The sequence below is a fragment of the Phyllobates terribilis genome, unplaced genomic scaffold (assembly GCF_046119375.1).
Source record: "Phyllobates terribilis strain yellow unplaced genomic scaffold, ASM4611937v1 Scaffold_2__4_contigs__length_985480577, whole genome shotgun sequence".
NCBI classification, from domain to species: Eukaryota; Metazoa; Chordata; class Amphibia; order Anura; family Dendrobatidae; genus Phyllobates; species Phyllobates terribilis.
Genome location: NW_027362762.1, coordinates 905097237 through 905119362, shown reverse-complemented (window position 1 = coordinate 905119362; position 22126 = coordinate 905097237). Strand labels below are relative to the sequence as shown.

The 22126-nt window shown below is 44.2% G+C and overlaps 1 protein-coding gene across 3 annotated transcripts in view; it reads left to right on the top strand.

Annotated features, from left to right (window-relative positions):
• The window catches only part of SAMSN1 (SAM domain, SH3 domain and nuclear localization signals 1), a 97855-nt gene that overhangs the window by 64212 nt on the left and 11517 nt on the right, over positions 1 to 22126 (top strand). For all 3 annotated transcript variants that reach the window (XM_073668243.1, XM_073668245.1, XM_073668244.1), the window contains 5 exons: positions 9001 to 9072; positions 13698 to 13853; positions 15863 to 15998; positions 16474 to 16625; positions 18191 to 18391. In XM_073668243.1, the coding sequence (XP_073524344.1) occupies positions 9001 to 9072; positions 13698 to 13853; positions 15863 to 15998; positions 16474 to 16625; positions 18191 to 18391 (717 nt within the window). The remainder of the gene's footprint in view (positions 1 to 9000; positions 9073 to 13697; positions 13854 to 15862; positions 15999 to 16473; positions 16626 to 18190; positions 18392 to 22126) is intronic.

Sequence of the window (22126 nt, the reverse complement as noted above, 5' to 3'; positions counted from 1 at the left end):
AACCGAATTCTCCTGTTGGCGAAACCCCCAAATAGTAACCGCAACAACAATAGGAAACAATTCCAAAAATGCCAAGCTCCTCGTAAGACCCCTCTCATTCCACACCTTCGGCCACTCGCCAACGCTCCACCGCCCTTTCCAGTAGGCCCCGTAACCAGCACCTCCAGCCGCATCCGTAAATATCTCACAATCAAAACTGTTCAAGAACTCCTGCTGGATTACTGACCTGCCGTTATAACTTTCCAAAACAATTTCCAAACTTTTAGATCCTCCTTGTGGTCCTTATTAAGGCGAATGAAATGATGCGGCGCGTGCACTCCTGCTGTCGCTCCTGACAACCTGCGACAAAATATTCTGCCCATTGGCATAATCCTGCAAGCAAAATTCAAACGCCCTAAAAGCGACTGTAGCTCCCTCAGGGTCACCTTGCGCAACTTCCTGATCCTATCGACCTCCTGCTTAAGTAAACTCAATTTATCATCCGGTAACCGACACTCCATTCTTTCGGTATCAATTACAATGCCCAAAAAACTTAAAATGGTGCCAGGTCCTTCCGTTTTTTCTTCTGCTAACGGCACGCCAAAATGCTCCGCTACCCACACCATAGTACCTAACAAATTCCTACACAACAACGATTGTGGGGGGCCTATAAACAAGAAGTCATCCAAATAATGAATGACCGACTTAACAGAAGCCAGGTCCTTCACTACCCATTCCAAAAAGGAGCTAAACGTCTCAAACAAAGAACACGAAATAGCACAACCCATTGGCAAACACCTATCCACATAGTACTCCCCTTCCCAAAAAGAACCTAACAACGGGATGCTATCCGGGTGAACTGGCAACAATCTAAAGGCTGACTCGATATCAGTCTTAGCTAGCAATGAGCCTGGCCCGTATCTCCGTACCCAATGCACCGCCGCGTCGAATGATGTATATTCAACCGAACACAACTCCTGCGCAATACCATCATTAACCGAAAGCCCCTTCGGGTACGACAAATGCTGAATTAAACGAAACTTATTCAGCTCTTTCTTGGGCACAACCCCCAACGGCAAGATGATCACCTTGCTAATAGGCAATTCCTGAAACGGTCCAGCCATCCTGCCCAATTCCACCTCCTTAGCCAGCTTCACACTAACCAATTCCGGATGAAGGGAAGCCGACGTCAAATTTTTAACTGAAAAAGGGGACCTCATGATCAGGAGGAGGGATTCTAAACCCTTCCAAAAAACCATCCGCAATGACCTTAGCCTTCAACTGATCCGGATACCTACTTAGAAAGGGGGCCATCGCGTGAATCCTCACCGGAGTCACCCCTTTGACCGGTACCCACTGTCGGCTTTCCTTACCCTTCTTAAAGTATCTTGATGCTCCGTGCGAACTTCCGTAACAATGGGAGCACACATGTTTAAATTTACAGGAGGTCCCGAACTTGCACTGGCCATCATTAAATTGCCAGCAAGTTCCCGCTTCCTTTTTTGTGCTGTGTGCCCCTTGACTACTTCCCCCGTGTCCTGCTGACTGATTCCTGCTACTGTTGCTCCCGTGAAAGGACTGCCCATACCTCAGTGGGGCCATAACCTTCAACCACAACCCAATGTCCTTTTGATCCCATCTGATCTCCGGACGGACAGCTTTCCTCTGCCTAAATTGCTCGTCATATCGTAACCACGCCTGACCCCCATAAGTACGATGAGCCTCCCCAATAGAATCAAGGTAGCAAAATAAACCTGAGCAATTATCCGGAGCTTTTTCCCCAATAACGCTAGCCAATATTGCAAAAGCCTGTAACCAATTAACAAACTTCTGAGGAATCAACCTCCACCTACGTTTCTCTTCTTCCTCTTTTTTACTATCGTCCTTTTTACCCTTATCCAGATTAAACTTTTCCAGCGGAAGAAGGGAAAAAATTTCAACATAGTCATCCCGCCAAACTTTTCCTTTACCTCTCTTTTTTTTTTTTTTTTTTAAGTGTGCCCCCAACGGCCCCTCAAAGCACATATATACCTCCCCTTTTGCCCTATCATCCAGCATTACGGTATCCGCTTTGTCCTTCTCTGTCTATACGCAAACCGATCCCCCTGAAGGTGTCCCGGCTGCATTCACCGCCAACCTGGCCGACTCGCTCCCCACCTGCGACAACACCGGTTGACTAGGTACCCACGCCGCCGCAGGTAACAAACCTCCTTGATTAACTCCACCACCGTCTATTCTAGCCAAAATTTGCGACATGCTAAACAAAATGTCTCTAAGACCCACTACATCTGACCCACGACCTCCCCTAGTATTTTCCCCGCTGGGCCCAGCCAACTGCCTATCACCTCCCCCATCCACTAATGACCCAGCGGGCGACAAACAATATATGGACGCATGCTCACCAAGCTGCGCAGGTGCTGTGTCCCTGCCAGCCGAACGTCCCGAGTCCTGATGAATCCTGGATTCGCTTTGATCCTCGCCACACTCCGATTCGCCAGACTCCTGCTGCTGCTCAAGGCCCGCTCCCCTGGCCTCCTCATCACCAGGGGGGACCTGAGCACATGCCGATGTCCCCGCCGATCGTTCCCCGTCAGTCCCGGCTCCGGTCCTCCCCGCCATCCGTGGCACTCCGCGACTTCCAGACCCGGACTCCCCAGCCCGATCCGTGGTGGTCCGTGGGTGACTGCCAGGCAGCCCCATGCTGCTTCCCGCCGCTCCACTGCCCTGGATGTGCTGACTCGAGCCTGGCAGCAGGTCCTCGAATTACTGCTGCCTGCCCGTGTACCTGCGCTGCTGTATCCCTCCGCTGATGTTTCTGGCAGGCACCCCGACTGGTACATCGCCAGGTGCGCCTGCCGTGCTGGTGGTCCCTCTGGTCCCCTCATCTGCTCTGGCACTTCCGTTTTCTTATGGGCAAGCGGCGTCGTGAATCGCCGACTCCTGCTGCGGGGGGTGTGTCCATGCGCCCACCGCTCACTTCATGAACGCCCCTGTCACATGACGCCGGGGCCGGAAGTGACGTAGGCCGCACTTCCGGTGAAGCCCCGCCCCCTGGATGATGACGCGGCTGCAGCGGGGGCCTTGCTTCTGGCGCGGCCCGGGCTCTGGTATTGCCGGAGCAGGCCGCACTACAGCTGAGCGGGGCACTTCAGTCGCGGACCGCGACCCGATGCTGGAGGAGCCCGCGGGCCGGCTGGGCGGATTCCTGTGGGGCTCCGCTGCCTGCGCCTGCTGCCCGTACTAACCATCTCCGGGCAAAGCCTCTCGGGGGGGGGGGCGCGTCCTCCTGCCGCTTCTTCCGGATCCCGACGGAGAATCTTCTGCTCCGGCATTCCCCAGCAATCCAGACAGCTGGGACTCAAGCCACCCTCCACGCCTGGATCTGGCAGCCTCCCTCAGCCTGGCGATCAGGGAATCAACGGTTTCAATAAGATTGGTAAGTGTATTCAAACAATGGGAAAGTTGTAGTTTGTTTTTTTTTTTGTTTTGTTTTTTTTTTGAGTTCTGCAACTTTCCCCGCTGACTTCCTTCCTGGACTGACCGTTTTCCCGCACTTTTCCTTCCAATGCCCGCCCCTCCAGGCTTATAACCAATCCGGATATTGGGATTAAAATTACACCCTCCTGGCACATCCCGGTCATGTGGGGCTTCCTTCTAGTTACACTTGCTTCCAGCCCCCTTCTTTATGTTGTTTCTAAGGTACATACTGTCTTAGGTCTTTCACAATCCAAACGTACAGTCTAAATGAAAAAGTATGAGGGAAGGGTGCTAAAATGTCATTGCGGACGTGTCTATTTCTACAGGACTGTGGTCAAACGTTGCTGTGTTTGGATAAACAAAAACTTTTGCACGTATTTAGTTCAGTCAAATCTTAGCAACAGTCTTAAAACTGCCACAAAATGTAATTTTGCAGTTTAAAAAGAAAGGAAAAATGGCGCAGGGCCATGGACCACCAATATGTAGGAACCTCCTATTGACCCTCTCAGGACAATTTTCAATGAATGGGACTCTGCCGTTTGCGCACACTATAGCAATATTATTATGCACTCTTACTTGGACACTGTATGGTATGTAATTTAGCTTACCTCCATGGAGCATTTCCTGTAAATATGTCTCCATACATTGCTGCATCTCTTTAATGAGAGCCAGTATCGGCCCCTGGGCATTGCATGGTGTTGTTGTCTAGGGGCTGTAGGGCATTGTTCTTTGGCCAATGTATGGTGTTAAAATTAAAGGTTTCTACATTAATGCACACCAAAAGGAAGCTTCTGGGCATAGACAGGTTGGCCCAAACCCTCCAAATCAAAGACATGGGTTGAGTTCTTTAAAACAACAGAGTATCGTACATAAGTGACCAAGGAGTGGTGATCCCGGGGGAACCAGAACTCATGATGGTGGGACCGCCACTGAGGGAGGCACTTGGCTTTCACATATGCGAGATAGCTCACTTCTCTTTAATTGACCTTCTTCCTAGGTTGATATGATACAATTTTCATTTTCTGATGGATGTCAAGCACACAACTCTGTTTATTAGGTTATTTTTACGTCACAAGTATTCTTCAGGGTCTGGTTTCCTCAGATGTTCCTCTTGGAGATCTTGGGGAAATACCATTAGGTTTCTCATCCCTCCAAAACCAAAGCCCCATACTGAAGCTTTCAGTGGACACTGCGGTGGCAGCCCACATGGAATCTGGGAGCATGATGGGCTGCAGTTAAGGAGGGCCACCTGTCCATGACATTTCTGGGGGTTGGAGGATGGAGTATGTTTGTTGGGGGCCTTCTCCTTTCATAGAGGGCTTTAGATTGACTGCATCATTGTGCATTTTTTCTGTGGCATTCTGCATTTTTTCCAACTTGCCCGAAACGGGGTGACGTTCTCCAGCTTTGAAAATATTTGGCCTAAATACTAGTGTACAAAGAACTGTTGCCATTCTGGATTTTCTTCTTACCTGCAGTTTGTTTTCTTATTTTTTATTTTTGCATTAAAAAAAGAGATTGGAAAGTTTCCTTAATGTTTTGACTAACTATTGTAGACCTCAGTCTAGGATGTACCTCTATAGTCTTGGTTCATCGGGGCTGATGTAATTTTCACACTCAAAGCTTCAACTTCAAACTCACTGAGCTGGTCAGAAATATCTAATGTTTGATTTTATACCCATTTAGAATAGGTACAGCTAAAATACCTGATCTCAATATTTTGGATATATATATATTGGTTCAGCAAGCATTATTAGAGCATAAACATGTTATTTTGAGAGAATTATCATGTGCATTGAAGTACGGAGTCATTGCATATCTCTTAAAACATTTATGCGATAACACTCGGAAGATCAAGAAGATCTCAAAATGAAGTGCACACATGACTGACTCACTCTGGCCCCTGGCCCATATAATGTGGGTTTTAGGAAGTCTAGTTTTCTGCAAAATAATAACGCCATAAATGTCATTACAGTTTCAGATTGGCTAAAAAAAAGGCTGACATTTTCCATATTATTTCACCATTGTCCTAACCCACTCATGGCACTGGTCCATTGGTTTTTTTTACTATTCCAGCAGATAATCATCAAGAGGGTTTTTTTTTTAGCAACTTTAAAAGGGGAAATCCACCTTAAAGGGGTTTTCCCATGAATGAAAGTTCATTTTAATCAATAGATCTTGGAGTAATAACAAGTTCCACAATTGGATGTGTTTCAATAAAATGTTCCTGTGCTGAGATAATCTTATAAATGTGCCCCAGCTGTGTACTGTGTAATGGCTGTGTCTGACCGTACAGGAACATGGTCTGATCAAACCACAGCTCCTGGGCAGGGGAGGAATAAAAAGAGTATACAGACAGTACAGCACAGGATCACAGCTGATTCTTTCTCGTGACGTAAAACATTTCCTGCCTGTTTTTAAACAATGTTTTACTTCAAAGAAAGAATCAGCTGCAATCCGCTGCTGTATTGTCTGTATACTCTTTTGCTTCCCCCTTGTGCAGGAGATGTGGTATGATCAGACCATGTTCCTGTACGGTCAGACACAGCCATTACACAGTACACAGCAGGGACACATTTATAAGATTATCTCAGCACAGGAACATTTTATTGAAACACATCCAATTGTGGAACTTGTTATTACTCCAAGATCTATTGATTAAAATGAACTTTGTTTGTGGGACAATCCCTTTAAGGATGTTTGCACATGACGCCTTTTTCAGGCGGATTCCGCCATAGAGACCGCCTGACAAACCTCAGAAAATGCTCAAAAGAATATAAAAATTATTTGCTGTGCAGATATTCAGTCTTTTGAACATCTTTTAACCATTTCAGGTTTCTAAAAAAGCCAAGTGGTTATAAGAAGTAACATGTGCATTCTTCTGGCGCTTTCCCCGCCGAAGATGCTTTTTACAATACAAGTCAATGGAAAGGCTTAAAATACACCCGGACATCTTTTCTAGTGGATTGCCATTGTTGTTCTTAAAAACAAACGTTAGTGGTTTCTTCATTATTCAATAGGATGAAAAAAAAACATTGGAAAGTATAAAAAACTTCATAAAAACCACATGCCACGACCATCAGAAAAAGGCTCAGGAAAAGACCGAAAAAAAATTACCAGTAGTGTTTTCTACTCTGTGGGTGTAACTGAGTTTAAAAGACATTATGGGTACATACTGTACCCTACACAAGTAATCTCCTAGGCACTTGTTTTCATGGGAAAAATAGAGCTCGGGACACAGATGTGAACAGAAATGAGCAGGTGACAAGTTAACACCGATTTACTCGATAGATAACTGTTAGATCAGTGTGGATGTCACCTCAGAGATGTCCAGCCATCACCAGAATGTGCCACCTCCGATTCCCCTTCTCCCACTGCCTCAAGTCCACAGCCAGGATGAGTTGAATGATGCACAACCTCGTGCCTGTGCCTGGCCGCTCTGGTTGACTATGGCCACGGCCCAGAGGAAAGGGATGAAAGGGGAACACAATCCCTTCTTTATGGTGATCGGTAGAGGTCCCAGTGGTGGAAACCCAAAATGATCTAACAGTTGTAATCTATCGCTGTTCCTACTACTGCAGTAGGGATTGACTGGGGTGAAATGGTTATGTAGCACCCCGAGGACTCGGCTGCTACAGGGGTATTGCACCTCAGACCAGAGGTGTGGTATTCCACTCCCGGGTAAGGATGGAGTGTGGAACTGGGCTCAGTTAGCTTCATGCACTACACTCACCCCATTTCCGGGGGACAGATCAACGGTACTCCCACCAGATAGATGTGCAGGTACGACAGCTTCTGTCCCTGGCTGGAGTGGGGGGGGGGAGGAACATCCCAGTGGTGTAGGAGCAGACAGGGGAGGGACTCTGGGCATAGGTAGGAGCCCATTGGGTGCTGGTCACCTGGGCTCGGGTGTCAGAAGGGAGTATATAAGGTGGGCACCATCTTAGATCAGGGTCTGTTCAGAGAGGAGCTCAGCCAGAGAGGGCTGACAGGGAGCTGTGGCTCAGTCTGGGCCCAGCTTCAGAGCCAGGCCTGGAGTGGAGGCCTGAAGCAGAGAGAGAGAGAGAAGTAAGAGGAAGAAGGAACAGAAACACCAGGAAAGGCCCAGAGACGCAGGAAAAGAGGGAACCCTAAGATCCCACGGAATAACGGGTGAAGGGTTGGCAGAACAGGGTGCCGGATCCCAAACTGGTGGAGGCCAATTATCCTTAGCCAGGAACCGGAGGTCGTGGACAAGTTTTGGCGCGACCCCTCGCCATATCTACCAGGAAGGCATACCATATAGGGTCAGGGAAACCGGGAAAGGTTTCACCACTAGAAGGCCCGAGGGAGCTGGACAAAGGTGGATCCCTGGTGGGGACGGCCAGTAGGAAGGAAGAGAGGGGAGCTCAGGACCACGCTCTGGAACTGCCTGGGAGTTGGCCGAGTCCCGCACCTGGTGGACGCAGCACGGCTCGGGTGGTCCTAACTGTGCACAAGGGACCTGATAAAGAACTGTGAGTAAAGCTGTGAAAACTGCAATTGCAAGTCTCAGTGATTCCTTGTCGCACCGGTACCATCAGTGCTGGGACATACACACCATCTCTCCCAACATCATTCTCATCCTCTGCCCTGAGGCCATACCCCTCCCGTTGGGGGTTATACCATCCACGCTGCACATCCGTACCACCGGCCTCAGCGGACTGCCCTGCAGCGGCGGCTTCATAGCCGCATTCAACGGGTGGCGTAGTCGGACACTAATACCATCATACCAATAACTGCCACTTAGTTTGACCACCCTGGGCACGGACCGGGTCACCGCCACACGAAGACTACTACCCCCATCGGCTCCGGGTATCCCCCGCGCGCACGCGCGCCGCACTGCAGCACTGGCCCAGGGGGCGCGTCAGTTACACATGCGCATTACTGCTCCATTCATAGACTAAGGGAATGATGGACATAGCTGAGGACTGTTGGCCCCATTTTTTAGTCCCCTGGCAGTTGTATAGCCTATAACTGCTCTAACTTCAACACTGTGCATATGGGCACATAGGACCCAATTCATTATTGCATTTGTACCTTATTTGACTATTTATTTTATCTTTCTAGCCTGTTTTCCATTTGCGTCAAATTCTTTTATTCATTTGCACCTTTTGTATATTTCTTCATTTATTTGTTTGCTTTTTCATGTTCACCAATGTGGATGTAGTTTTACAAAAGAAGAAAAGTGACTTGAAAAAACTGCAAATAATGAATCGAGCCAATTGTGTATCCATACACGCCTCTGCCTACAGAGGAATAACGGAAACAATCATCTTCTAAGCAAAGGTGTAGTAGGAATGCCAACACACCATGGTGCGCCAATGACTTCTGCGCAGTATTGCATATGCCGCCACATAGGCTCTGTGTAAACAGCTCTGCAATGTGCATGATCCTTAATTCGTAGGTCATTAATTTCAGTTTTCTGGTCGGTTCAGGCTGACGGAGGTCCGTAGTCAGTCTTGATTATCTCCCTATGTCATTATAAGATATTTTTTTTTAATTTCCCATCCTTTCTGTTTGCAGCGCACCAGCAGCTTTGGGACCTTTGATCGGTTTAAGAAACCCTCGATTTCCAAGCCAGAAGATTTAAATGAGGTCTGTGTACATCCCCGCTCCTCACTGCATCGCTCTGTGCTGCTGTATTAATAATGATTCATCTGATCTCAGGATGATTTTTGGAAATGATAACGTGCCGATGTTATTTCATCTATTTATGGCAATGTCTAGTTAGCGGGGTTTATGCAGTGTATGAAAGGAAAGGAAGATGAAAGGGCTTCTGCTATGCTAAAAGATCAGTGGGGAGCTTCTGCGCTCTGTTTTTTTTCACTCCTCTGACCTTGAGGCTCCTCTTGAGAATTTTTGTCTCCTGAACACAATAATGACTGCAAAAACATGTAGGGATGCAACAATTAACACACAAAAGACTTGGCGTTAAATGCTTTTTAATGAGGCAAACAGGCAGGTGGAAAAATAGATTGTGTTCATTGATGATGCCCTACCTGTGTCAACACATAGTAAAGGGTTTGCACATTTTTTGCAACCAGCGTTTTATTGCTGCAATGCATCTAAATCAAAAATACAGCTGTTAGTCGTACAGTCTTAAAGAGGACATTGACCGGGTCAGAAGTGCCCAGTTTTTGTTCTTATTACATTCCCACTGCTCACCTGAGTATGCCATTTTTTGTTCTTCTAAAATCCACCATACGGCTCCAGAGATTTGAACCTTTTTATTTACTGCTCATTTTTATGGTCTTTTACCAATGGGGCGTGGCTTACAGGATTCCGTGGGGGTGTATCTTTAGGGTGCTCTGCATTGTAACGCTGTGAGCCACGCCCTCTTAGAAAAGATCATAAAAATATCAGTAACTTTAAAGGCTCATATCTTTGGAATTGTTTGGTGGATTGCAAAAAGAACAAAAAAAAAACTGAATACTTAAGGTAGCATCATCAATATGTAAGAGCAAAAATTGGTCACTTTTTTCCTTTTGCCACATCTTTGTTAGCGTGAACCCTATTCATGGTTAAGTGAAGGAAAAAATAAAAACGATACTTCCGGAATAGGCGCCGTTCCTCCATGCACTGTGCTGCGGCCATTGTTTGACTGCAGAGTTCACAGTTCATCTGAGTTGAAGAAACACCCTGAGACAAAATGTGAGCACTTCAGTCGAACAGCAGCTAATGACTGGCTGCAGCGTTCACGTGCCACCAGCCCCCTGGATGTTGCTGCTAGTAGACGGTCAAGAAACACAGTGCTGACTACAGATGAGATGTGCCGAATCAGGAGATATCTTTTTTTTTCACCGCACAGGGCACATTAATAAGGGGTTATTCGGTAATGGAAAACCCATTTACACTGTGTTCCAAATTATTATGCAAATAATATTTTCTCCGATTTACCCAAATTACCTATATGAATTGCAGTCATTGTAATTTTCCAGTCAAATAACTATTAGAGTACAATTGAAAGATTTTGTACAAGCTGCCTATGATAACAGTATATTTTTAAAAAAAACTCAAACTGCACTCAAAATGCATGTTCCAAATTATTATGCACAGCAGAGTTTTCAACCTTTTCATTTTAATAAACTTACTAGGCTCAGAATGTGCCATCTTCTCTCCGATTTTTATTTCTAACCATAACTATATAAAAAATGGCTTCATTTCTTCGTATAGGTGCATTGAAGCAGAAAAAATGTTTGCAAAATCAAAGTGTATATGCCCTTTTGACCAGGGGTCTCAAATATGTGGCCCCTGAGGCTCCATTGTGCCGCCCTTAGGCCCCTGAGACAATCGCATCCAGCAAGTCAGGGACCGTTGAAGTCAGCGCTTCTTTTCAACTAAATGTGGGTCCCCACCAAGGGAGCGAGGTCAGGTGAACATTGTTTTTGTGTGTATGTAAAGAGCAGCAGAATGGGGGACATTGTTACAAGAAGGGGATCATGGGATGAGGGACATTATTACAAGCTTGGGGACATTATTACAGGAAGAGGGACCATTATTACAGGGCGAGGGACCATTATTACAGGACAAGGAACCATTATTACAGGACAAGGAACCATTATTACAGGACAGGGATCATTATTGCTGGATGAGAGACATTATTACAAGCTGAGGGACATTATTACATGATAGGGGACCATTATTACAGGACAGGGGACGTTATAACAAGCTTGGGGATATTACTACAAGATAGGGAACACTATTACATGACAGAGACATTATTACAGACTGATGGGCATTGTTACAGGACAGGGACATTATTACAGACTGAGGGACATTATTACAGACTGAGGGACATTATTACAGGGTGAGGGGCATTATTACAGGGTGAGGGGCATTATTACAGGGTGAGGGGCATTATTACAGATTGGTAATATTATTACAGGACAAAGGACAATATTATAGTACAGGGGACATTATTACAGCATTTGGGACATTACTATAGTACAGGGGACATTATTACTTGATTGGGAACGATATTATAGTACAGGGGACATTATTACAGGATTAAGGACATTATTGCAGGATGGGGGCCAGAATTACTATATGGGGCTAATTGAAAAACTATATTACTGTATGGGGTCTATTGGGTGTCAAAAAAGGGAAAACATATAAAAATAAAATAACGGAATAATATTTGGCCATCAAAATTGCTGTTTTATGTAAAAATTGAAGTGAAAGGAGAAGACCTGTACCATAACCCATACGATAAACACCATTAAAAGAATAAAAAACACACCAAAAAAAAGATGATGATCAAACAGTCATATAGAAAAATAATGGTATCACCGAAAACATAATATTCTCCCACATAGAACGAGGCCCTTCATATTCAAATTTTTTTCTATGTTCGGCTCAGTGTGAGACCCCTGCTTTAGATCTTGCATAGATGTAATATATTTTCAAATCATGTTTCTACTTATTTTGCAGGATTTTTTTTTTTTTTTTTACTACGATTTGTTTTTTAAAAAACCTGTCTCTACAATGATAGGAGGTTTATTTTAATTAGAAATAGTGTGAAAATCTAGGACAGGTCTGCTTATAATCTCAGGAAATGTTCAAAAAATCTGATTAATGTATAGGAAAATGTAATACATGCATACGCTAATTAGGAGAGAGCATGTTTGTTAAAAGGAAACTGTCAGCATTGTGTTCCTTATTAAACTAATTCCACAATGTTACAGTGAATTCCTTTTTAATGATGACCCTGTAGATGTCAGCAGTTTTACTAAGAGGAAAAAATGATGTTCTAACACTGCCGCACGTCCATCTCAATAGTCATCTGGGCGGTGCTGCAGCAGGGACTAGCCCACTCTTCCTTGATTGATGTCCTGCTCAACACAGTTAATGCTGACTTTACGGGTTCACGTATCCCTGTAATTTAAATTTGTGTTTAATGGGGAGAGTGGAGTAAGCCAATGCCAGACAGCTCCGACAAGAGGGGTTTCGGACAAGGTGTGGAGGGGCTTGCTTAATAAATTGTCTACACAGTCATATTAGTCAATTTTAGTTGAAGGTGAAGCTTAAAGGGAAAGGTGACTGTCCTGCAGGCAAGTGTTGTAGAGCAGATTTTGTGGGAAGAATGTTAATAAAACTTGCATTTTATTCATTGAAATCCTTGGTGTTTGTATTCTTGATTAAGGACGTCCATTTTTAAAATCCAAAATATTTTTATTTAGAAAAAAACATATTAAAAATATTGCAGCTACATATCTCTATCTAAAAGCAGACGGGTTTCAGACGCAACCGTCTTTAGTTATTCATTGCATTTGTATTCTTGAGTCCAGTGGGTGATCCTACCCAGCAGAGTCGGACTGAGATTGAAATTCATCCCGGGCTTTTGAAAGCAAACAGGCCCACGCTGCCTCCCTAACCTTTCTTCTACAGATGGAATCCTTCTATTACAAATATTATCCTGCCTGGAGAAAATCAAGATTTACTACAAGACCCATTTTACCAATAGTACTGCTAAGATCAAATAATATATCTACACCATTACTACATAATACCACCAAATAGCGACAGAATAATGCCATCATACTGTTCATTAAAAGGGTTGTAAATTTTTGGCAAGTAGTAATGCAGCTTGAAAAATTCTAACAGTGTGTAATATATATACCATTAGGATTAGACTCCTCTTGCCGGTTACAACAGTTGTCATGTGATCACAGGTATGTGATTTACACACTCGTGGTCAAGTGCCGACTAGAGTCTCAGCCACTCCACTCAATGTTCTAGTCTAGTCGGCATGTGACTGCAAGTAGGCAGATCACATACTGGTGAGCACGCAACAACTGCTGGAACTGGTCAAATCCGAATGGTGTGTAATATATACACTATTAGGATTCGTTCTGAGGACAGTTATACTGTTAAAGGTTTTGCAGACGGATGTGTCTCACTGCCTTAGCCAGATTTACCGATGGTGAATCCAGGTCTGCTATTTAGTCTTCCCTGTATCACTGTGCATGCAGAGATAGCTGTCAATCACTAGTAGGACCACCCACTGGACTCCTATGTATATTGAATCTTTTCCAACAACCAATAGATTATTCTGCGCAGCTTCTCCTTCTCTACACCATGTTGCCCAAAGATCGGACTGCAGGTACAAAGTGACAGGTTCCCTTTAACTTTAATTCTCTATATAGCGGTAAAGGTTCTTCCGTAGATCTAGATATAGTGGAGAATTGACTACATGTGACCTGTATACTTCATATTAACAGATGGGTGATACCGAAGGTGTTTTTGAAGCCGGAGGAGGAGTCTCAGATGGCGACAAAGCGTCAAACAATGCTGGAAGTATAAGTAAGAAAATGAAAGCCATATCACTGACCATGAGGAAAAAGATGGGGAAAAAGTATATTAAAGCTCTTTCCGAGGTATGGAATGTATAAATATTCATCAATTTATATTGGGCTGATTTATCAACTTTTAAAGTAAAAACTACATAAAAATTAAAAAAACGCAATATTTACTGACACCAATTTTTCTTCAATTTGTGTTTCGGGGCTTATACTGTCCTTGCCACCCCGGAAATGCCTGCTCAGCCGATCACTGGTCACAGCAATGAAATGCAAGAGCTGAGGAGACATATTTGGCCAGTTCCAGCGTGTTAAGGACAGGACCAAGGAGCAGAGGCTTTAGTGCAATTGAAGAAAATTTAAGGGTGGACACATCCGTAAATTATGTTTTAACCAAGTACAAGATATTCTTAAGGTATATCAACATAGGAAATATCTTCAGTATCCAATTGACAGGTCATCATTAAAAAATCATGTTGTGTTTAAAGCTTCCATGAAGATCTAGGTGTCTCCATGGTAACAGACTACAAACAAACCCAGTGTAGTCTGATCATACAGAAAGAAAGAGCAGAATGTGAGCTAAAATAAATAGCTCTGTACAGAGATGTATTGGAATACTATACCTCTGCTATACAACAGAAGTTTTGTATGTATAGTTGGCATTGGAGCATAAAGGAGCAATCCTTAAACTACTACCCATAAAGTGGTTTTCTATGACTATGGACTGATGTCCTATCCTTGGGATAGGTTGTTATTTTGAAGGTAATGGGGGTCTGACCTCCAGGACTGGAATGAGAAGCAGCACCAGGTATAGCCCCATGCAGGGATGTCTATAACAATACTGTATGGGCGCCATTGCTTGCTGGGGCCTCTGATTTCTGCTGATTAGTTTGTGGCTGTAGGGGTCAGACCACTGCTCACAAGTTGATGGCTTATCCCAGAGGTGGCCATAGGCCTTAGCTCTCTGTACTATGCTGTTTAACAGATGATGGCTATTTCTACAAGCTAATCATGAATGTATATGGAGGAGTCTGGAGAGAGACAGCTATGGGCTGACAGCTTTCTCTCCGACCTTCCAATACACATTCAGCTCAGGTGAGGATACATGTGTTTTCAGTGGAGTAAGCCACTGCCATAAACACTCTCTCATGGCCTCTTATCTGCCAGAAAAATAAAAGTATTGTAAATAAACATGATGTGAGTGGCTTGTGATGCCTCCTTGGTCAGAACCGCTGAGCCCAGTGATTGACTGCAGCGCTGCAAACAATAACAGACTTTGGGAGCAGCAGTGATGACTCGGCACTGGATCTGTGGTGGGTGAATAAAGATTGGTTTGTTTAAAGATAAATAAATAAACTGTGACTGGGGACAGTGGTTTTCTGAAAATGGAAAATACCGTTATTGTGCATTATTATCCTTAAAGGGGTTGTTCAGTACTTCGACAACCCCTTCTCATTCACTATGTTTCCCCCCCAGTAAAATAACAACATCCAAACTCACCTCCGGTGCTGGCATTGTTCCAGCGATGTTGGCACTGGCTCTCTGGGCTTGCCTGACATTATGTCACATGATCCCTGTGGCCAATCATTGCTGACTTCACTCTCCCATCTTTTTGGACAGATATTTGGATGAAGTCAGAGCTGCAGCCGCAGGTCTCACTTCTTCCAGTTGTCAACTACGTCCAAAGGAGAGGAGAGTAAAGCTAGCACCAATTAGTTGCAGGAAGAGCCAGTGCCGACACCACTGGAATGGTGTCGGCACTGGAGGGGAGTATAAGCGTTGTTATTGTACTGGGGGGAAACATAGGGATTCAGAAAGGTATGTCTGACTAGTGGACAACCGCTTTAAGCAGTACTATCCTATACCCCTTAAAGGCATACCTGGAAAACCCCTTTAAACTAAGAATATAACACTTTTTTCTTGGATATACAGAGTAAATGATTTATGTATCTACCTTGTTTCTGTGTGTTTTACTATACCAAAGTCAACCATCTAAAGTTTATAGACATAATCAAGGTTATAAGACTAGAAAATAAAAATGTGAACTTCCATTTTATTACATATCACTTTATTTCTTTTATATTTAGAGTGAAGATGTCGAAGGGACATTTTCTTACCGAGACAGCGACCCTACAGGAGGACTCGCTGCAGAAAAAGTCACTCTGAGAGCCAGTGAATCTGTCGAAAGTCTTTATAGTCTCAATAGTGGTCAGAGTTCATCCAGTAAGTGTCCATAAAAGTCTTTTAAACGGGGACATAAAGAAAGGAATTGTGTCCAAATTGTGGATTTAGGTCAGTTTTAGGTTGTATTTTTTGCAGGGGCTGTGCACTTGGTGTAAAAATACATTAGATTAAAAGTATTCATGTATTCTTCACTTCAGTTACCATGTACTGGAAAAAAGTAACTTTATATCACACACCTGATGTATCAATAAAGGCAATCGATTTCCCATATTTGCATTATGGTAACAGAAGTCGATCGTTGGATTTATGCAATAAACAAGTGCAGTGATTACATGATTTATCCATTTCTTCATCTCTTCCCACTTTTGTGCATGCACCAATACAGGCAGCGAGCACTGGACACATGCACATTAATGGGGAAGTGTCATGTTGATAAATCATTTGTCAATATGGCAAAAAAAAAGTATCAAAATGAAACAGAAACCTATAGAAATAACTGCAAACCTTCCTCTAGGTGGTGTCACCAGCTGCTCTGATGGGACCAGTAACAGGGACAGCTTTAGACTTGATGATGACATTCCTTATACTGGTCCATTCTGCGGTCGAGCAAAAGTCCATACTGACTTTATCCCCAGCCCGTATGACGGAGAGTCGCTGAAAATTAAGGTAAAGCACCAGCCGAAAATGGAATAAGCTGCTAAATGCATCAGACAGGGTCTTCTTGCAATACATTATAGCAGAATTTAGCATTTGATTTGTACCAACTTTATGGCACAAAAAGTTGCAAATTCTAGCACACACCATAGTTGCCTATTTACCTCCCGCTTTTGAAAAGTGATGAGAAAAGTGACCTGCAGTTATTGGGAAGGTGAGTGGTCAACAGCAGTCGGCACATTTGTTAAAGTTGTTGTTCACTACTTTATAACAATTGCTAATGATAGCAATTGTGGTAGAAAAATAAATTAAAAAAAAAAACCTCACCTACCGCATTGGAGCCGCTGCTCTCTTCTGCCACTGGCATCACCCACTGTACTTCCTATTTTGACGGGCGGGGGGGGGAGGTGTCACATGATCATTGCAGCCAATCAGAGGGCACTGATTGGCGGCAGCCTTTACATTCCATCAAACTAGGAGAAAATTCTGATTGGGTGTAGTAGTCACATGAAGCTTCTTGCCAGAAGAGGAAGCCAGGAGTCCAGTAGAGATATTGAAAAGACTCCATAAGGAATAAAATAGTTTTATTTTGGGACGATTACAATCGTAAGAAAAGAATATCTGTTGGTGAAAATGGCTATGGCCGGCCATACACATTAGATGGCTGTTGGTCGAGCGATGCTTTGGCCGATCATTCAACTGACAGCCATCTCAGCCGCCTTCGACATCTCAACCAACCATCAGTCGACCCTATACACCTTAGATGGTCGCCCGAGCCCGCCAATATGGGTTCAGCCGACATTAGTCTCGTGTGTATGGGGGCCTTATAGGCACATTTACACAGCACAATTTCAGCCCGTAATCAAGCACCGATCAGCAATATACAAGCCGATCGGCACTCTCTTGATGGTCCGTTCGTGTGGACCAATGGCACATACTGTTTGTGGACATATGATCATTAATCCTCCTGATTTTTATCCCAATCACAAAAGAGCATTTTGGTTGCCCGTCAGCTGATCGGCGGCATGTTTAACCAGGCCGAGGATTGGGAAGGAGCATTTTTATTAATGCTGATTCACTTACTACCTGCTTGTGTAAACAGGACCTTAACTCAAACCAATTTCATTATCTCTAAGGGATTGTGCGCACAGCGTTTTCACACAGATCTTAAGCAGAAGATTATTCAGGAAAATGCTGATGGTGTTTTCCCTGTTGTCACTTCTGACATCTTTTAAGGCTGCTTCGCCGACGTGTTTTTTTAATTCCATAAATAACATAGCGGCAGTTTCCAAGCAAAAGCCGCCAGAAGAATGGACCGGTCACTTCTTTTAGCCGCTTCATTGCTTTCAAAGCCTAAGGCCATTAAAAAAAGTTACAAAAGACAGAACATATACACAGCAATTCGTTTTGACATTGCTGTACATGAGTTCATTCTTTTTGGCGTTTTTAGCGCTTTTTCATGGGGGTTCCAGGCAGCATCTGCCTGAAAAAGGCGTCGTCTGCACATACCCCAAGACTGATCTGATTAGAAATCTGTTTGTAATCCCAGTTTAACTCTCTTTATCATTGTTTTCTAGAAAGGCGACATCATAGATATCATCTATAAAACCCCCATGGGCATTTGGACTGGCATGCTGAACAACAAAGTTGGGAATTTTAAATTTATATATGTCGATATCATATCTGAAGAGGAAGCTCCCAAGAGAATAGTAAGAAGGAGAAGTAAGCGACCAAGGCCAAAAACATTGCTAGAACTTCTGGAAAGATTCAATTTACAGGTAGGAAGAGCAGCATAACATAAGAACTCACCTGCTTATAAATTCTTATATTTTGGCAATCCAGAAGTTAGCCTGACACCTATGTATTTAAGAGATGCATATGTGCCGATGCCGAAGAATTTAAAGGGGTTATCGGTGATTAATTTGTTTTTTTACTCTGTTCCAAAGAACTAACAGGCAGGTAGCTTCTATCTACCTGCCCGCTCACCACCAATCCCTGCTGGCTCAGACCAGTCACAGACCGTTCCTTCCAGTGATTCAGAGGCTTCTGCTTATGTCACGTTGACAGGGCAGCGGCTTCTCTTCCTCTCTGCTCCACTGATGGGACGTGACTAACTGCAGAGATTCGGCTGTCAATCAGCATGATGTCGGCAGTCACGCTTCGTCAACAGAGCAGCCTGAAAGAGGAAGAGCTGCGTTGTTGACATGAAGCAGCAGAATTGCCGGCAAGAGCTGTCCATGACCGCTCTGAGACGGCAGCTGGTAGAATAGGCAGGTAGTTAGCATCTACCTGCCTTTTATTTCCTAGAACCATAGTAAAAAAGAAAATAGTCCCAGACAACCCCTTTAAAGAGGTTTTCCAAGTTTCCAAGCAATGTAAACTAGAAAGTAAAAACAAGTTTCTACAACTTCTAATGTTCTTTGAGGCCGATTCATTAAGACTGGCAATGAAATGCTCACTGGAATACGGTGCGCCTAATTCATTAAGAGGTGCATGCCACTTAATTAATTTGGTACATCTTTTTAGTGGCATGCACCTCCATAAGCCTTACCAAAAATGCTATTCCAATCATGGACTGGAGAAGAACTTCTGACGTTAAAGATACAGGCACTTTTGGTGAATTTGATGGTTGGGCATAGCCACGCTCTTTCCCGACTCCTCTCCAGCTCTGCCCATTTTTGCGGAGCTGCTTCAAACTGGACAAAATGCCAAAGAGCACAACATATTTGCACAACTCATTTGAAACTTTTCAAGGCATTTTACGCCAGTATTTTGGCATAAAGGATTTGAAGAATCGCCCATTTACAATACAGACCAAAAGTTTGGACACACCTTCTCATTTAAAGATATTTCTGCATTTTCATGACTATAAAAATTGTACATTCACACTGAAGGCATCAAAACTATGAATTAACGCATGTGGAATTATATACTTAACAAAAAAGTGTGAAACAACTGAAAATATGTCTTATATTCTAGGTTCTTCAAAGTAGCCACCTTTTGCTTTCATGACTGCTTTCCACACTCTTGCCATTCTCTTGATGAGCTTCAAGAGGCAGTCACCGGAAATGGTCTTCCAACAATCTTGAAGGAGTTCCCAGAGATGCTTAGCACTTGTTGGACCTTTTGCCTTCACTCTGCGGTCCAGCTCACCCCAAACCATCTCGATTGGGTTCAGGTCTGGTGACTGTGGAGGCCAGGTCATCTGGCGTAGCACCCCATCACTCTCCTTCTTGGTCAAATAGCCCTTACACAGCCTGGAGGTGTGTTTGGGGTCATTGTCCTGTTGAAAAATAAATGATGGTCCAACTAAACGCAAACCGAATGGAATAGCATGCCGCGGCAAGATGCCGTGGTAGCCATGCTGGTTCAGTATGCCTTCAATTTTGAATAAATCCCCAACAGTGTCACCAGCAAAGCACCCCCACACCATCACACCTCCTTCTCCATGCTTCACGGTGGGAACCAGGCATGTAGAGTCCATCCGTTCACCTTTTCTGCGCCGCACAAAGATACGGTGGTTGGAACCAAAGATCTCAAATTTGGACTCATCAGACCAAAGCACAGATTTCCACTGGTCTAATGTCCATTCCTTGTGTTCTTTAGCCCAAACAAGTCTCTTCTGCTTGTTGCCTGTCCTTAGCAGTGGTTTCCTAGCAGCTATTTTACCATGAAGGCCTGCTGCACAAAGTCTCCTCTTAACAGTTGTTGAAGAGATGTGTCTGCTGCTAGAACTCTGTGTGGCATTGACCTGGTCTCTAATCTGAGCTGCTGTTAACCTGCGATTTCTGAGGCTGGTGACTCGGATAAACTTATCCTCAGAAGCAGAGGTGACTCTTGGTCTTCCTTTCCTGGGGCAGTCCTCATGTGAGCCAGTTTCTTTGTAGCACTTGATGGTTTTTGCAACTGCACTTGGGGACACTTTCAAAGTTTTTCCAATTTTTCGGACTGACTGACCTTCTTTTCTTAAAGTAATGATGGCCACTCGTTTTTCTTTACTTAGAATTTGTATTATGGCAAGAAAAAAGTAGTCAACAGTCTATTCAGTAGGACTATCCGCTGTGTATCCACCAGACTTCTGCACAACACAGCTGATGGTCCCAACCCCATTTATAAGGCAAGAAATCCCACTTTTTAAACTTGACAGGGTACACCTGTGAAGTGAAAACCATTTCCGGTGACTACCTCTTGAAGCTCATCAAGAGAATGCCAAGAGTGTGCAAAGCAGTCATCAAAGCAAAAGGTGGCTACTTTGAAGAACCTAGAATATAAGACATATTTTCAGTTGTTTCACACTTTTTTGTTAAGTATATACAGTGCCTACAAGTAGTATTCAACCCCCTGCAGATTTAGCTGGTTTGATAAGATGCAAATAAGTTAGAGCCTTCAAACTGCAAACAAGAGTAGGTTTTATGAACAGAAGCATAAATCTTACAAACCAAAAAGTTATGTTGCTCAGTTGAATTTTATTAAATTTTAAACATAAAAGTGTGGGTCAATTATTATACAACCCCTATGTTTAATATTTTGTGGAATAACCCTTGTTTGCAATTACAGCTAATAATCGTCTTTTATAAGACCTGATTAGGCCGGCACAGGTCTGTGGAGTTATCTTGGCCCACTCCTCCATGCAGATCTTCTCCAAGTTATCTAGGTTCTTTGGGTGTCTCATGTGGACTTTATTCTTGAGCTCCTTCCACAAGTTTTCAATTGGGTTAAGGTCAGGAGACTGACTAGGCCACTCCAACACCTTGACTTTTTCCCTATTGAACCAGGCCTTGGTTTTCTTGGCTGTGTGCTTTGGGTCGTTGTCTTGTTGGAAGATTAAATTAGGACCCATCTTAAGATCCTTGATGGAGGAGCGGAGGTTCTTGGCCAAAATCTCCAGGTAGGCCGTGCTATCCATCTTCCCATGGATGCGGACCAGATGGCCAGGCCCCTTGGCAGAGAAACAGCCCCACAGCATGATGCTGCCACCACCATGCTTGACTGTAGGGATGGTATTCTTGGGGTCGTATGCAGTGCCATCCAGTCTCCAAACGTCACGTGTGTGGTTGGCACCAAAGATCTCGATCTTGGTCTCATCAGACCATAGAACCTTGAACCAGTCTGTCTCAGAGTCCTCCAAGTGATCATGAGCAAACTGTAGACGAGCCTTGACATGACGCTTTGAAAGTAAAGGTACCTTACGGGCTCGTCTGGAACAGAGACCATTGCGGTGGAGTACGTTACTTATGGTATTGACTGAAACCAATGTCCCCACTGCCATGAGATCTTCCCGGAGCTCCTTCCTTGTTGTCCTTGGGTTAGCCTTGACTCTTCGGACAAGCCTGGCCTCGGCACGGGAGGACACTTTCAAAGGCTGTCCTGGCCGTGGAAGGCTAACAGTAGTTCCATAAGCCTTCCACTTACGGATGATGCTCCCAACAGTGGAGACAGGTAGGCCCAACTCCTTGGAAAGGGTTTTGTACCCCATGCCAGCCTTGTGACCCTCCACGATCTTGTCTCTGATG